Source organism: Rhinolophus ferrumequinum, chromosome 17, assembly GCF_004115265.2.
Source record: "Rhinolophus ferrumequinum isolate MPI-CBG mRhiFer1 chromosome 17, mRhiFer1_v1.p, whole genome shotgun sequence".
In the NCBI taxonomy this organism is placed as follows: Eukaryota; Metazoa; Chordata; class Mammalia; order Chiroptera; family Rhinolophidae; genus Rhinolophus; species Rhinolophus ferrumequinum.
In genome coordinates, this window is record NC_046300.1 from 31,405,637 (window position 1) to 31,421,902 (window position 16,266).

General features: G+C 39.3%; 1 protein-coding gene across 1 annotated transcript in view; it reads left to right on the forward strand.

Annotated features, from left to right (window-relative positions):
* The window catches only part of LOC117036601 (collagen alpha-4(VI) chain-like), a 98,036-nt gene that overhangs the window by 21,791 nt on the left and 59,979 nt on the right, over positions 1 to 16,266 (forward strand). The window contains exons 7-13 of the mRNA XM_033131593.1: positions 2,812 to 3,357; positions 3,723 to 4,277; positions 8,992 to 9,326; positions 10,415 to 10,493; positions 12,458 to 12,603; positions 12,756 to 12,848; positions 14,469 to 14,522. Coding sequence (XP_032987484.1) covers positions 2,812 to 3,357; positions 3,723 to 4,277; positions 8,992 to 9,326; positions 10,415 to 10,493; positions 12,458 to 12,603; positions 12,756 to 12,848; positions 14,469 to 14,522 — 1,808 coding nt within the window. The remainder of the gene's footprint in view (positions 1 to 2,811; positions 3,358 to 3,722; positions 4,278 to 8,991; positions 9,327 to 10,414; positions 10,494 to 12,457; positions 12,604 to 12,755; positions 12,849 to 14,468; positions 14,523 to 16,266) is intronic.

Consider the following 16,266-nt stretch of genomic DNA (forward strand, 5'->3'; position numbering starts at 1 on the left):
AACCACCATAAACAGGCTGGGGACAAACCCACATTGCTCTTGGTAGGTTTATTCTTCCACTGAGCAAAGCAGAACTGTATAGCGTTCAATTCGGTGGTGGGGAGGGCGCCTCCAGGGAGAGGGCACTCAATGCATTGTGGGAACATCACTTTTTTTTTCAATCTAGGGAGTCACTTAAGAGAAGGTAGCTTAGGAGAGTTCCTACTGTATGCAGTTAAAACAAAACAAAACAGAAAAAACATAGCAATTAAATATATGCACCTTGGAGTCAAAATGCCTGAACTTTAAATCCCAAATTTGCCACTTACTGGCTGTTAAAAATATCTTTGTGTCTGTCTGTCTACCTGTCTATTTTTGTCCACCCATGCTAGTGTTTCTTAGATTCAAATCAGAACTGTAGAAAGAAGATGACAACTTGAAACGTAGATAATTAACTTAAGAATTCAAGGCTGTCTGTGATTTTTATCTTTAGTGGAAAATGAGCTTTTTTTGCTTTTTTTTTAAAAAAAACCAATCACTAAAATGATCTTGTAATTTCTTGATTACTTGTGCCAAGGTCTAGAGATTTAAAATATCTAAATAAATTTCCATCTTTCTCTGGGGCCTGTATTTTTAGTCCCTTTCTCTGTCCTGGGAAGGAGGAACAAAATCGTTAAATATGAGTTTCATTTCCCTGTACCCCCCCTTGCCTATATTCTGTAGGGAAGGAGAGAAGTCTCCTTTTGTCTCCTAATTCACAGTGTAAAGAGTTGAGATCTGATTTCTCTTCCAGACTGCATAGCAGCTAAAAAGAAACCTGGAATCAGGAAAATCTGTCCAAAGTGTAGAGGCATTAGGGGTGGGAGTAGCTTACAGGTAAATAGAAGTTGGGACATTTTTTAAAATCAGAATTCTGTCCTGGCTGATGATAATGGTCATAATATCTACCACTCATTGGTCATCTGCTATGTACCAGACGCTCTGCTAATAACTTTGTGTATGTAATAAATGTGGATGCTTAGCAGCAACCAGACTCTAAAAATTATCTTTCTCTTCTGCCAACCGCCAATCCCCAAATCTTCATCTGCCAAGACTGGCAAGAATATGTAGTGCCAGGCAGTACTCAGGGCTCTTGGCTCTTCTGGGCTGCCATGGAGCCTCTTTGGGCCACTGCTGCATGGGGTTGGCTACAGAGATCCCTCTTCCTTCACAGTGGTCCTTTCCTCAGAATGGGGCTAGCCGTCTACCTGTCACCAGTGGGTGCTGGGTTCCAGCAAGGTCTGAGTTTCTGCCTTCTTTTTTCATAATTTCCCCTCTGTTCTCCTTGCATTCAGCAAACACCATAGCTGCAGCTCTCTATTCCTCTAAGCCACATCCCTTTCAATGCCCGCCCCTCTAGGGTAGGGTTGCCGATGAAATATCAGATGCCCAGTTAAATTTGAATTTCATTCAGAGAAACAAGAAATATATATATATAGAGAGATATAGATATATTTATATAGATCTCTCTCTCTCTCCATATATATATATATATATATATATATATATATATATATATAGACTATATATATATATATGTTCAGTGTAAGTATGTCTCATATTGGCTGGACCAAGGTCCTCCCAAATGGAAGGCATGAGCAAGGGAACCCAACTCCCACCTCAGACTACTTCCCTTTTGGCCAGGAAACATGGAAAGACTCTTGATTCTTCCCTGCATCAAGGGATTCCAGAGATTAATAACACAAGGCTGGGCAGCCCTTACTGAAAGGAGCGAGGAGATAGCTACCTTTCATTCTTTTTGAGGAATCTGCAACATGATAAAAAACAAAGCACTGAGTGATCTTAACCGTGAATTTTAAATACTCAGTTCTGCTATGTTTCCATAGTCTTACTTAATTCTCACAATAAACTCACTGAATAGGTGTTAAGATTCTTGTTTTATGGATTAGGAAACTGAGATGCAAAGGGGCAAGCCTGCTAGTAAGTGGTGGAGACAGGGTCTAAGTGTAGAGCTGTGTTGCCCTTTGGAGTCTAGGCCTTAATACAAAGTGATTCATTTAAGTAAGGCTCATTTAAAGCAGGAAGTTTTAAATCTATTTGAATTAATTCAATTAAATTAAATTTCAGAAAATGCCCACATATTTTAAAAGTGCCACTCTGTTGTCCATATGCTTAAAAAGTGCAACTTGCATGAGAAACAGAAATATTAGATACTGAGACAATTCATACTTTCAGATATGCTCTGCTATTTTACTTTTAGCTTGTTCTCAACTTCCCCGTTTGAGAAATGTCAAGTAATATTTACTTGATGTCTCAAGTGGGGTTCACCAGAAACAGACTCTGAGACAACGATATGGATGTGAGTGGTTTATCTGGGAGGTGACTCCAGGGCACACTGGTAGGGAAGTGAAGATGAGAGACAGGAAGGCAGCCAGAACAGGCTGAGTGAGTGAGCAGCTAATCGCTGTAGGCAGCTGGGGCTCAGTTCTGCTGGGGACTCAGGGAAACTATGTAGAACTCACCTCAGAGTTGTCCCACCCAAAGGGCAAGAGAGCTGGAGTATTTATCCATTACCTCCTGTCAATCCTTGGTGTTTAGCTGCTCCCAAACTCTCTCTCAGGCATTCTGGCCTGCCTACTGTATCAGCTGATCACGCTCCTGCCAAAGAATATCCCTAGACAGAGTCACAGATGCTTTCAGTAGAAAGCTGCTGGCTCTCAACAGAACAAGGAGTGCGGAGGGAGTATGGGGGGGGGGCGGATTGGGATCAATAGCTCTGGCTACACACTGTCTCACATCTGTTCTAATGGGTTGCTGCTTCTTATTGCCTAGGCTGTGTGTACATCGAGAAGGCAGATATTTACTTCCTTATTGATGGGTCTGGCAGCATCACACAAGACGATTTTCTTGAAATGAAGATGTTCATGAACGAGGTGATAAAGCTGTTCCATGTTGGGCCCGACAGAGTGCAATTTGGTGTCGTTCAGTACTCAGATAGAATTCATAGTCAATTTGTCCTCAGCCAGTATCCCAGTGTGACAAGGCTAAAGGAAGCCATTGATGGCATCCAGCAGACTGGAGGGGGTACCTTGACAGGTCAGGCCTTGAGTAACATGGCTCAGGTCTTTGCAAACACTGCTCGCCGCAACGTGCCTTGGTATCTCATAATCATCACTGACGGTGAATCTGCGGACCCCGTGGCTAAGGCTGCAGAGACACTGCGGGAAGATGGCGTCATCATTTACGCTATTGGAGTCAGAAACGCTAGCACTACTGAGCTTGAGGAGATAGCTAAGGATAAGACGTTTTTTGTGTACGAGTTTGATTCCTTGAAGGCCATCCAACAAGAAGTGGTACAAGACATCTGCTCCTCAGAGAGTAAGGATTCTTTTCTTCAATCTCTCTCTCTCTCTCTCTCTCTCTCTCCAAGTTTATGTGTCTAATCTATGTGAATTATTGAAGTGTGGATTCACTGGTCCAAAAGTGAGTATTGGACCCAGAGTGACCATTACCTAGAATGAACCAAGCCTGTCAAATTTTATATCTTTATCATACTGCTGTGTCTTATTTTGAGACTGGTTTGTGCTGGGTCACAGAAAATTTATTTCACCCACTTCCTCTTCCACTCCCTTTAAAAATATTTTCATGTTGTGTATATGCCTCCTCAGACTATCTCTGGGGACTTATAATTAATTGGTTTCAGGCTCTGAATGAATGTTCTGTTCTGCTCCTTTCCCCCGCAGCCTGTAAGAATAGGAAAGCTGACATTATCTTCCTGATAGATGGTTCAGAATCCATCCACTCAAAAGACTTTGAAAAGATGAAGGGATTCATGATGAGCATGGTGAATAAAGCTAATATTGGTGCTGATGAAATTCAGATTGGCCTTTTGCAGTTCAGCTCAACCCCCAAGGAAGAATTCAGGCTCAACCAATACTCTTTAAAGGTGGACATTCACAGAGCCATCTTGAATGTTCAACAAATGAAAGATGGCACCCACACCGGGAAAGCCTTGAATTTCACTCTGCCTTTTTTTGACAGTTCAAGAGGAGGGAGACCCAGGGTTCATCAGTATTTGATTGTGATTACAGATGGGGTCTCCCACGACAATGTAGCCATACCAGCCAAGGCCCTCAGGGACAGAAACATAATTGTTTTTGCTGTTGGGGTGGGAGAAGCCCAACGCTCTCAGCTCTTGGAGATTACTAATGACGAGCACAGAGTGTACTATGAAGAAAATTTTGAGTCCCTGCAGAATCTGGAGAAGGAAATCCTTTATAAGGTCTGCATTCCACAAGGTGAGTGACAGAGTGTTTGTTATTTGATCCCCAAGCCCATTGTAGGTGTCAGGGACCTTGTTGACTCTCTTAATAAAATAAAACTGATTCTTCTAGCTGGAGGTGGGAGGGGTGATCACCCTGGGGAGGACAACTGGCTTTAACTCCCAAGACGCAGTGGTTCACCTTCCCCTGGGGATTCTTTTAATCATGCCCTGGCCGTCACCACTCTGGCCTCCAGAGGCCTGAACCTTCTCAGAACTCTGTCTCTAGAAAGTCCTAACTCTTTCTCTTTATTCCTTGTAGATAGATGAAACCAGACTGGAATGTGTAAACATAGCTTACTGAAGGTATGGGCATATCAAAAGGGAAATGGAAGCAGAGAGCAGTATCAGTTAGACAGTAGTTCTTATGAAATAGAACGCACTCTTTTCTACGTGTGTTCTGTATAGGGATCTCTCTGTTTTGTTGCCAATCTGCTTCCATATGGCTGAGGTCATCCTCAATCTTATTTTATCTCCTCAAACTTTTATCCAAAACAGCAAGGTCCAGAGACAAGGGTTCCTTTTCCCAACAGTCTGAGTCTGTTCAGCTCCTTTCTCAAGAGTTGCCTTTCAGAGGTTAATTGACCCAGAGAATGTCTTCATGGATGATTCCACCTCCTTCCCTCCCATAGGGACTGAGATTCTACAGCATAACCAAATGATAATCAGGATAGCTCACCTTTAGATGGAACAGCCTACCCCACCAGGGGATGTTCCAAGGGCTTTTATATGTTAAAACATAGAATCTTCACATAACCTTATTGAATGGGTGTAGATACTATTTTACAGATGAGGAAATCAAGGCACAGAAAAATCAGGTCATTTGACCCAAGTAAGTAGCAAAAGCTTAGGTTTGAACTTGAGGCAGTCTGGTTCTAGAGTCTGTGTATTAAATACTGTTCTATATTGCCTTTTGGTATATCTAGTAGAGTAGAGCATAACAGAGCCTCTCAAACTTTAACACGCATGTGAATCACCTGGAGATCTTGTTAGAATTCAGATGATGATTCAGTAATTCTGTGTGGGATTCTATATGACTAATGCTCCCTGCTGATCCTGCCAGTCCTCAAATCACGCTTTGAGTAGGAGGGTAGTATAGCATAGTATGGCAAAATGAAACATAGTATAGTATAGAAGAGTGTTATATGATATATAGTCATGTGTTGCTTAATGAAGGGATATATTCTGAGAAATGCATTGTTCGGGGATTTTGTCATTGTGTGAACATCATAGGTTACACAACCTAGATGGTATAGCTTACTACTGTAACTGTAGGTGCTATACTTTCATAGGACTGGTGGTACAGGAGGTTTGTTTACACCAGCATCACCACAAACACGTGAGTAATTGTAGTGTAAGCTCTGACAGTTGGCTTTTCTATTTGTAATGTGAGTGCTTAACTTAAGCTTTGATTGGTGAGGCATTCATTTCAGATACGCAGCTGCTTCAGTGGAGTCTATCTTGAATAAACACATTGCCAGCTACACAAGATAAAGTCAGGCTGCCTACCCTCCTGTTTTAGAAATCTTGGTTGATTTCCATAACTGACCATTTGGGCTACTTGTTTTTTCCCTTTTTGCACTTTAAATTCACCCTTATGTTTTAAATTCATCAATAATGAGCTACGGAACCTTAGCCCATCCCCTCTCACACTTGGTCCCAATAAAAGCAGAACCCAAGGGCCCTGCATTCTCTCTCTACCTGTGACCTCACTATGTGCCCCCGGGTGTGCCTCGTACACTCCAGGGCCTATAAGTAATAAACTCTTTTTTTCCTTCAAATTTTCCTAATGGTTGTTGCTAAAGGGCATCTTGCAATTGTAACAACCAAAGGGTTGGTTCAGCTGTAACATTGGTTTAGAAAGAGAAGATGTTCCCCAGTAGGAAGCTCACTGGGGTCCAGGTGAGTGCCCCCAGGCATTTCTAGTGATAGCATTACTATCCGCAGGCTGAGACTGGTACAAAATAGTAATACATTGCACTATGGCCTTACACTATGGCTACGACATCACTAGGCAATAGGAATTTTCAGCTCCACTATCATCTTCTGGGACCACAGTTGTATATGTTGTTTGTTGGAGACCAAAATGTCATTATGAGCCGCATGATTGTAGTATAGTATAGACTAGCATAGAATGCCATCAAATGGTATAATATGGTATAGTAATGTGTAGTATGGTAAAATATAGTATAGTATGGAATCATATAGAAGAGTATATAGTGGAATCCATGAAGTCCAATATTCCTACATCAACCCCATGTGAAGCAGATGCTATTATTATAATACCCAATTTCCAGATGAGAAAAGTAGGAGAGGTTAAAAAACACAGCTGGGAAATAATGGAAGTAGGGATTGAACTCCCTAGCAGTTTGGTGTCAAAAACTGGAGCCAATTTTTTAGAGTTATTAAATTCATATTTTTGTTTATATGCCTAAAGAATATCAGTATTTTGCAGTGTTCTTGGTGATTTAAAAAATCAATTGAAAAGAGTACATGTGTAACATTATTTGTTAAGTAAGCATGGATTATGGGATGTCCTGCATTAAGCAGTTCTATTTTCTTTGTTTATATTCACCTAGGTATTATCAGGGGAAGGAAAAGAGATATAGGATTTGCTTCGCTTTTCAATTCATTTTGCACCATGTAGTAAATTAGGATTTATATTTATCTACAGCTTTGTCGTTGACTTTTATTTTTAATTTATTTTTATTTATTTATTTTTTATTGGGGAATATTGGGGAACAGTGTGTTTCTCCAGAGCCCATCAACTCCAAGTCGTTGTTCTTCAATCTAGTTGTGGAGGGCGCAGCTCAACTACAAGTCCAATCGCCATTTTCAATTTTTGTTGCAGGGGCTCTGCCCACCATCCCATGTGGAAACTGAACCGGCAACCTTGTTGTTGAGAGCTCGCGCTCTAACCAACTGAGCCATCTGGCTGCCCCTGTCATTGACTTTTTTGATGAAATTAGCTGGATACTTTAATAATAGCTGGAACCTAATTAATTCTAGAATTCTAGAATCATAAAGCTGAATCATAAAGACCTTAGAGGTTATCTCACAAGGTTCAGCCCTCGCTGTTAACAGGGAAAGGAATGCTGCTTGCATTACAGAATAAAACCAGCTGAAAATGTTCCTGGGGAAAATATAAATTAGAAATGTTGGAATAATATACCATACTGCAAAAAGGAAATTTATTTTTTCTGAAATTAGATGTGATATAGAAATGGGATGTACATTGGTGAAAACTCCTTTTGGTGAATTTCAGTTAGAGATTTAAAAATAAAAAAAAACCCAAGATACTTTATATGAAAGGAGGAGAGGAAGGCATTTTCTTTCTTGGAAACTCCAGAAACATACTTGAGCTAGCATGGAGTATGATATTTAGGGGATGGAAAACTCGTGACTCAGATCTCTGAGAAACTTTAAGTCACTGTTTATGAATCTTTCCACTGGTGAAACATCCAGTATTCAATTAATTTCCTCAAAATTGCCCCCCCCAACATCTTAGTTTTGTTTTGTTTTTTTATTCTGAGCCAATATTCCAGTGTGTGCTGGTCTAAGGAGAAAATGTGCACGTGTCCAGGCTTGCCCTGGAGAGTTTCAAGCTATGTTCATTGTGCAGAAGTAGTTAAGAATAGTGGCCCTTTTATGGTTGATAAGTTACATTTTAAGTCATTTATTCAGATACTAATCCAGGTGCACCTGAGACCATCAACTTTTGCCTCCTCAGTGAAGTTTTGTGGATGTTCTTATTATTCACTTGTGAGTGGCTGGGTATAGCCTGAAAATCAGTGGGCCTTCAAATTCTAGCTACATCTTTCTGGGAAGGCTTAAAAGTTTTTGTGAATTATATAAATATCTCACCGCTATGCTGTACACCTGAAACTAATATACTATTGAATGTCAACTGTAATTGAAAAAAATACATAAAAAGTCCATCATGTTTGTTATCCATCAATATTGGAAAGTTGTACATTAAGAAATATTTAAATAGTACTAATTACAATAGTGACAAATCTTTACAAAAAGTTTTCAGGCAGAAGAAACAGAAAATTAGGAGTCTTTGTCAGTCCTGATCTTTTCTAATATGTGTCCCTGAAACAAGGTTTATGTGTAAGTGGTGAATGAGGAAGAAAACTTCCAGAAGAAAAGGAAATAGTAAGCTCGTGCTGAAAGAGACTCAAGGCTCATTTACATTCCCTTCTTCATTCATTTGTCACACATTTAATGAGCATCTGTATTAGGCACTGGGAAAGTAAGATGATATTGCCCCTACTATCAAGAAATCCTGTTTAGTGGGAGAGAATGTCAAGTAAAGTAACAATGAACAATCAGGGACATTTGGCAATTCAACCCGAGGAGCTGGGGACATGAGTCAGAAAGAGCTTTAGGGAGGGGGTTACTTGAACTGTTACTTGAAAGACATGCATGAGTTAACCAGATTGGCGTGGAGGGGAAGGGAAAGGACAATTCAGGTAGAGGCATAGGATCAGCAGAGGTGTAGAGAGGTATGAAATAGTACATAATGTATCAGTTAGTTTTTGTTGTGTAACAAATCATCCCTGAAATTAGACAACAATCATTATTTAGCTTACACTTCTGTGGATTGTCTGGGGTTCTTCTTCCAGGGCAGGCCTGGACATGCATCTATAGATGACTAATTTGTTTTTTTTCCTCCTCCACCTTCAAAGGATGCAACATAGATTTGTCTGTAGGAATTGATATCTCCATTCCCACAAGGCAAGTTCATCAGAAGCTTCAAGGATTACTGCCAGAGCTGATGCAACAGTTGTCCTTGCTTTCTAACATCAGCTGTAGCGTTCCTGGTCAGAGCAACATAATGTTTCGCTACCTGGTTCCTGGCTCAAATGGTCAGGTTATCTTTGACTCAGGCTTTGGGAAGTATAGTGATGAGACCATTCAGAAGTTCTTGGTTCATCAGGCTGCCCAGAGCAACCACATGGACGTGGGTTTTTTGCAGTTCCTGGGCAACAACGCTATCCGTTTCTCTTCTGCTAAAGTGAAGGTAATAATGCTGAGAATCCATGTGACGGAGCCATCAGGCAGAGTCGGGGGTGGGGTGGGGCAGTAGAGTTGGGGGACATAAGGCTTTTGTGACTGTTCTTCACTGGAGATCCTACATAGAGGAAAACCGTAGTCTTACTCAGTAAAGACCAATAAAAATGTACTTTCATTCAGCCAAGATATTTACTTAGATATTTACTAAGCCCTAGAGGCTGTGTGCTGAATACGGCCAGTAGGAATGAAAGGATAAAAGTCCCTGCCCTCAAGTTGCCCACAGTTCAGTGATCCAGATTCTTCCATGGAACAATTCATTCCAAAGATCACTGGAAGATATTTTAAGACTCCTCAGCTCCTCTAGTCACTGACTCCCATGTAGAGTAGAGCCTAATTTTTTTTCCCAGTCAGCGCTTTGAACTGTCTTTAGTGACAGCTAATGGCTCTGTAGTGAAGCCCACTCCTTCCCTTCTTGGTGCCCCCAAACGTTACACCCACGCAAGTCCACAGAACTTGCAAGGTCTCATGTGATGTTTATTAAGAAATGCCATCTCCAAACTTGGAAAGTTACATGTAGATTTCCCTTCAATCATACATTCAATGAGTTTATTACTTGACTAGTATAATTCATTTTTTTAAATTAAAATTTTCCATGAGTGAAGGTGACACATTTTAATTGTAGAAAAATGCAATAAATTTTTGACATTAATAAAGATGAGTATTGTAAGACAATTTTTGGAAGATATTTTTAAGTGAACATGTTAAGCTGGTTCAAATTTCTTTTCTTCTTCCTCTTCCTCTTCTTCTTCTTCTTCTTCGAGGGGAAGTTGAAGTAAAAGCGAATGTGTAATAAAATAAATAATGAATGGGTGAAAGGGAACAGGGTGAAAGGCTGGATACAACCAAGAAAGTTAAGTTTACCCTTGAATTTTAAAGAAATGTGCATCTTATAGCATCCATCTTCTCCATTCCCTTTCCCCTCTCCCCTTCTTTCCTTTCCCTCCCCCTCTGCCTCCTCCCTTGTCCTACTCCCTCTCTCCTTCCCTCCATCCCTCCCTCACTCCCTCCCTGCTCCCCCCTTTCCCCAAACAACAGGTCCTTTTAGTGTTTACTGATGGACTGGATGATGATTTAGAGAGACTGAAGAAGACATCTGAGCTTCTCCGAGGCAAAGGTAAGTGCATGGAGTTGACCTGCGTGGGCATCATTCGTCTCACAGGGACTGAGGTACACGCTCAGGTTTCCAAACGGCACTGGATGCTACTAAGTCTCGGCATGCCAACCCAAGTGATAAGAGCTCAGTGCCCCCCAGAATGATTCCCAGTCTCCCTCCGTATGAATTGGGACTGTTCAGGGCTGAAAAACCCCCAGGATCCCTAATCCCCGACACTGACTAAGAGCCTCTCCGAGACAGGACTGACCAATTACCAGCATGGTGGGGTCGGGTGAAGGTGCAACTCCTAATTCATGGTGAGTGTGTGTGCTCTTAGTTCTTTTAGGCCACCTAGGGGTCCATATGCCTCTTTTCCCTAAACTCTGGAATCAGCCTAAATCTGGGCCTTGCTCTTTCTACTGCCTTTCCTCTCTCGTATGCTCCCTCATTCTTCCTGCTTCTCCGTCTCCAAGGGCTGCTGCTATTCGATATGACATCTTTGTGAAATTAGAAAAAGATGCCCAATGCTCTAGGAGGGTGCAAGCGTAGGTACCTGGCTTGGTGAGTGGTGTGCTGGCTGTATTACAGTACCCACCAGTTCCCACAGCTGGGTGTCCAAGGGCAGTGCCACCTGTACAACTGTGCCTGTTTGCTCTGGCCATTCCCAGTTTGTGTCCCATCAAGGTTGTAAAACAAACTCAGGATGAACAACCAACAACCTAACTTGTTAAAACTCCCTTCACCCTTCTCCCTCCTCGGTGGAGTATGTTCAACATTTTCTTCTGGGGATGATGTTTTCCCTTGGTTTATAATGTGTTGGAATATATTTTATGATGATATGCTCCCAACTAAATTTATCACCTAGATAGCCTCTGAAAATTTAAATTGTTGCACCTTTTCTGAAAGGGAATTTAGAATATATAACAAAAGACTGCAAACTTTGCCTGTGTGCCAGATCAGCAATTCCATTTCCAGGAAATGATTTTCAGGAATAATTAAGAATATGTACAACAGCTTTAAACCACAAGATTGTTAAACAGCTTTTTTTTTGTTTTTTTGCAATTGATAAAAGCAATTTGTGTGTGTATGTGAATTTACTATTGAAAATATTAACGCTAATATTTGTTCTGAAATTCTACGGACAGTGATTTCTAGCCAAATTTGAAAAGTATACTTGTCCATTTGTCCCTGTTATGTGGACAAATCCAGAGGGTCTTTTAGTGACTGATTCAGTAGAATAGACTAAGTTCTGCAGTAACACCAAACAATCTCCAAACTCATGGTTTAAAGTAGCAAGAATATATTCATTTTATGCCTCGTGCCCACTTATTTATGTCTCCTGCTCATGTCTCAATGACTGAGACTGAAGGAGGGGTCTATTCCTATGGCACATGAAAGGAAATGGGCAAACTGTGCAGCACTCTTAAAATTTCTTCCAGGAAGTGAAACATGTCACTTCTGCACACAGTTTAATTGGTCAGAGCAAGCCATATAGTCAGGTGTAACTTTCATGAAATAGATAATATTTCTACAGGTAAGGAATTGAAGCTTAATGAGAGTTGATAACTTTCCCAAAGTAGTAAAATCATATATATCAGAATATTTGTGAACAGTCTCAGTGATTGCCACAGTTTCTGAGAGTAAACCACAAACATACTTCAGGAATGGGTTTAAAAAGATGTAACTTAATACAATAATGGGTGAAAACTTTCTATGAAATAACAAGGAATATAAGAGAGCTCTGAGAGTCTTTTGTGGTTCTACCTAACTACTGGACTTTCAGCTGGTGGGATTGAAAGGTGTCAGACCAGTTCTTCAAGAGGGAATGTCATGAGCCAATTTTGATTTTAACAAAAATGAAGTCTGAGAAAAGACAGGTGAAGGAATAGGAAAGACGGGATGATGGATGAATATCTGAGTCCAAGACAAAGACGGAACATTCAAAAGACATACAGGTAAATTGCCCACCTGTTGGTATCTTGAAGGATTCTCTGGACTCCTCATTGTTGGCTTGGAAGGTGTGCATAAATTAGAAGAGCTTCAGGAGCTAGAATTTGGCAGAGGATTTGCATATAATCAACCTCTGAGCATCACACTGCAGTCCCTCCCAAGCATCTTACTGAAGCAACTTGTGAGTATATTTTTTTAAACACCACCCTTCGCTGGATCTATTAATTCTAATAATTTTTAAAACCCTGAGGTAATTTTGTCTCTTTAGTGTATAGTGTGATGTAGGTTAAGAGATGGAAAAAAAAATCATGCAATGGGGATTCTGTCTTTCAGGACACAGTTGTAGAAAGAACATGCTGCAATATGTATGCAAAGTGTTTTGGAGAAGATGGGCACAGAGGTGATCACGGGAGCCCCGGGAGGAAGGTGAGGATTTGTTGGGTGTGGGTGTGGGAGGGAGAGAGATGACATTTCAGGTAGATGACTGCATATCAGGCTCTGTGTTATGTCTGAAACACACTTTTCCTAATTCTATCCTCTTAACAAAACTTTTAAGTAAACATTATTTTACAGGTTTGAAATTGAGGCTCAGAGAGGGAACATCACTTTCCCAAAGTTGCACAGTTACAAAAGAGGCATTTTTTAATTTAAGCCCCTACGTCTGCCTGATTCACATTCTGTATTATGCTGCCTACTTACATGTATTTGACAAATACTTTCATAGATTCTCTCACTGCATCGAAGTTTTTACTTGTCTACAAAATTTTCACTTGTCTAACACCTGCTTTCTTTACAGTAGTCAATGCTTCCTTCCTTCCTATCTAACATCCTATTCTATAACATGAAACTCTGATAAAAAGATATAAGCACTGGTTCACTAGTGGTTAATTTACATCTCTCTGTTAACTCTCGGGTTAAGAGATAGGAAAATTACTATTTCACAGTTTTAAGGGAGAATATCTCATTAGAAATGGTCCTCAGGTGTCCAGGGACTGAAGGTTCTGTTCTCAACTTCACGATGGGGGTACAATCACAAATCCACATGTAAGGTTGAATCAAACGTTGGCTTTGCTCATCTTTTTACATTTTCTCTTTGTAAGAATTTCCATCAGGTTGTTGGAATGAGCTCTTATTGACTTTGCAGATCAATCTTAATTTAAAACTGTATAAAGTATGTAATTACTTCTGGAAAAATAAATTGTCGTTATGCATTAGCACTGGATTGTTTTCCCCATCAAGTTGTTCGTAAATATCTGACTAGAGAATCAGAAAATCAAATTTGGGCACCTCTTGACTTTTGGCAACTTAGAGACTATGCCTCAAAGGCTAAAGATGAGAATGTTTTCAATTTTTGACTTCTCTGCTCCTTCTGTTTGTTAGAATTCAGTGGTTGGTTGCAATGACTTTCATATCTTTGTTGATCACAAATAGACTATGGCTCCCATATCTTACTGACCAATTTGTAGTCTAAATAAACACACCTGGCTATGAAATATCAAGCCAAACTCCCTTGAGAGGAAATGGTTTGTGGGTTTAGTATCTAAGAATTAAAAAAAAAAAAAAAAAGAAAGAAAGAGAGAGATAGAGAAAGAGAGCGAGACTAAATAGCTGAGTCATACAGAAATAAACAGCCATTTCTCATAAGTAATATGGGTGGTAACACCTTTGTTTACTGACATTTTGTTATGAGAATGTAAAACCCATAACATTCTCTTTAAGAATAACAGTTTTCCTTAAACATTTAACTAGTTTTGGTTTCGATTTTCATAATAGAATGGCTTAAAAAGGTATTTTAGAAAAATAAAAGTAGGTTGTTGTACCAACTATTAAGACAAGTAGGTATTCAAGTTTTCGCTGTAAGACAGGCCAAGAATACTTGTTTCTATATATCTTTGGGCATGGCGTTCAACATTTAGTAGAGTCTCAGTAAAACATCCACTCAGTGAGACAGGGGTACCTATAATTAACAATTTTTATTTCATGTAGATTTAAGAAATGAAGAATTTAGAGTCCAAATTATTTATTTTGATTTTTTTCTCTCCTCAGGGGCAGAAGGGTTCTGGCGGATTACCTGGTCATCCTGGTGAAGATGGTGGACATGTAAGTACTAAATCTTTTTTCTTTTTCTTTAAAAGAATACAGTACAATGGGTCTATTATCAGCAATACTTAATTGTGCTTAAGTCATGACATTTTTCTCCTCTATGCCATTTAAAATGGGTTTAAAATATCTATATAAAAATAACTATTTATTGTAACAAATGTCAGGTAGACAAAGTTTGTAAAGATACAGTTGCTAGAAGATGTTTAACGAGAAAGTACGGTCATTTTGTTTTTTAAATCAGTGAATTTGAAGTAACTGAAAATATGGTCTGTGTCTAATGTGCATGCATATAATAGTAGTTGTTAATCGTGAGCTAAATTTCAGAATTTGTTGTTAATGAGGTAGTCATGTCTATACCGTGTTTCCCCAAAAATAAGACCTAGCCAGACAATCAGCTCTAATGCATCTTTTGGAGCAAAAATTAATATAACACTTGGTCTTATGGCTAGGTCTTATTTTTGGGGAAACACGGTAGGTGGTTTAACAAAATAGATTGAAAAGAATCAAGGCCATTCTCATAATAAGATCACTCAGATATCTTCCAGAATGGCAGAATGGAGGTGTAGTTATCTACTGATGGTTTGTATATAACCCTGGATACATCCTGGACAACAGAAAGTTATCTATCATTTGATTGGCTGTAGAGAAAAATGTACCTCATAGAGAAAATTATTAGCTAGGGCACTGAAATATGGTAGGAATCATCTTTATTACATCATGTAAATACCAAAAAGATTAAAAAAACAAACATTGTTTTCAGTTCTTTTAAATTGTGGAAACCATTTTGCTACAGGTGTGTGTTTTAAAGTTGATTTGTATATATCACTGGTTCTCAAACTTTTTTGTCTCAGGATACTTTTTACTCTCAAAGATTACTGAGGACCTCGAAGAGATGTTTTTGATGTGCTTTCTATCTATTGATGTTTGGCACATTAGAAATTAAAACTAAGAGAATTTTAAATGATTTATTTATTTTATTTCAAAATAACAAAAATAAACCCATAACATAAATGACATTCCTTTATGAAAGATAATCATATTTTCCAAAGTAAAATATGTTAGTGAGGGGAGTGGCATTTAAAAACATGTTTTCAAATATCTTTAATGTCGAGCTTGTTAGGAGACAGCTAGAGTCATGTATCTGCTTCTGTATTCAGTCTATCATGATATCACTTGCTCTGTGGCCCTTTAAAAACTCTACTGTACACTTGGGAGAGAACAAGAGTAAAAAGCAAAGTGACATTCTAGTATAATCAGGAAAATAGTTTTAACTTTGTGAGAACCCCCTCCCAAAGGGTCTTGGGGACCTGAGGGGTCCTTGGACCAAACTTCCTAACTACTGGTATACACAAACATTAATGTTCTCATTGTTCCACCTAGACTAGCACATCATTTTATTGTTCTGAACATTTATGCTGCCTGGACATGGAAAATAAGCAGAAATTAGAGAAAAATATAGCTGCTGTGACCTATATAAACTGATCCATCTCTTTGATTATGTTTATGGGAAAATTGCTCAACTTTTCTCTTTTGTTCGCTTTAGTAAATGTAGTATTAGATGTTAGAGATACATTCACAAATAGGAATTGTGAATTTTTGCTGTTTTGTGCAGGAGTAGTGAAAATATTCCTTCCCATTTTTATGATGTTTTAAGATGTCCTTTAAGTATTGTGTTTTCTACTCGGTCTGTGGTTCAATGAGCCTGGCCAAAGTTAAGAGAGTGTTTTAAGTTCTGACCAAC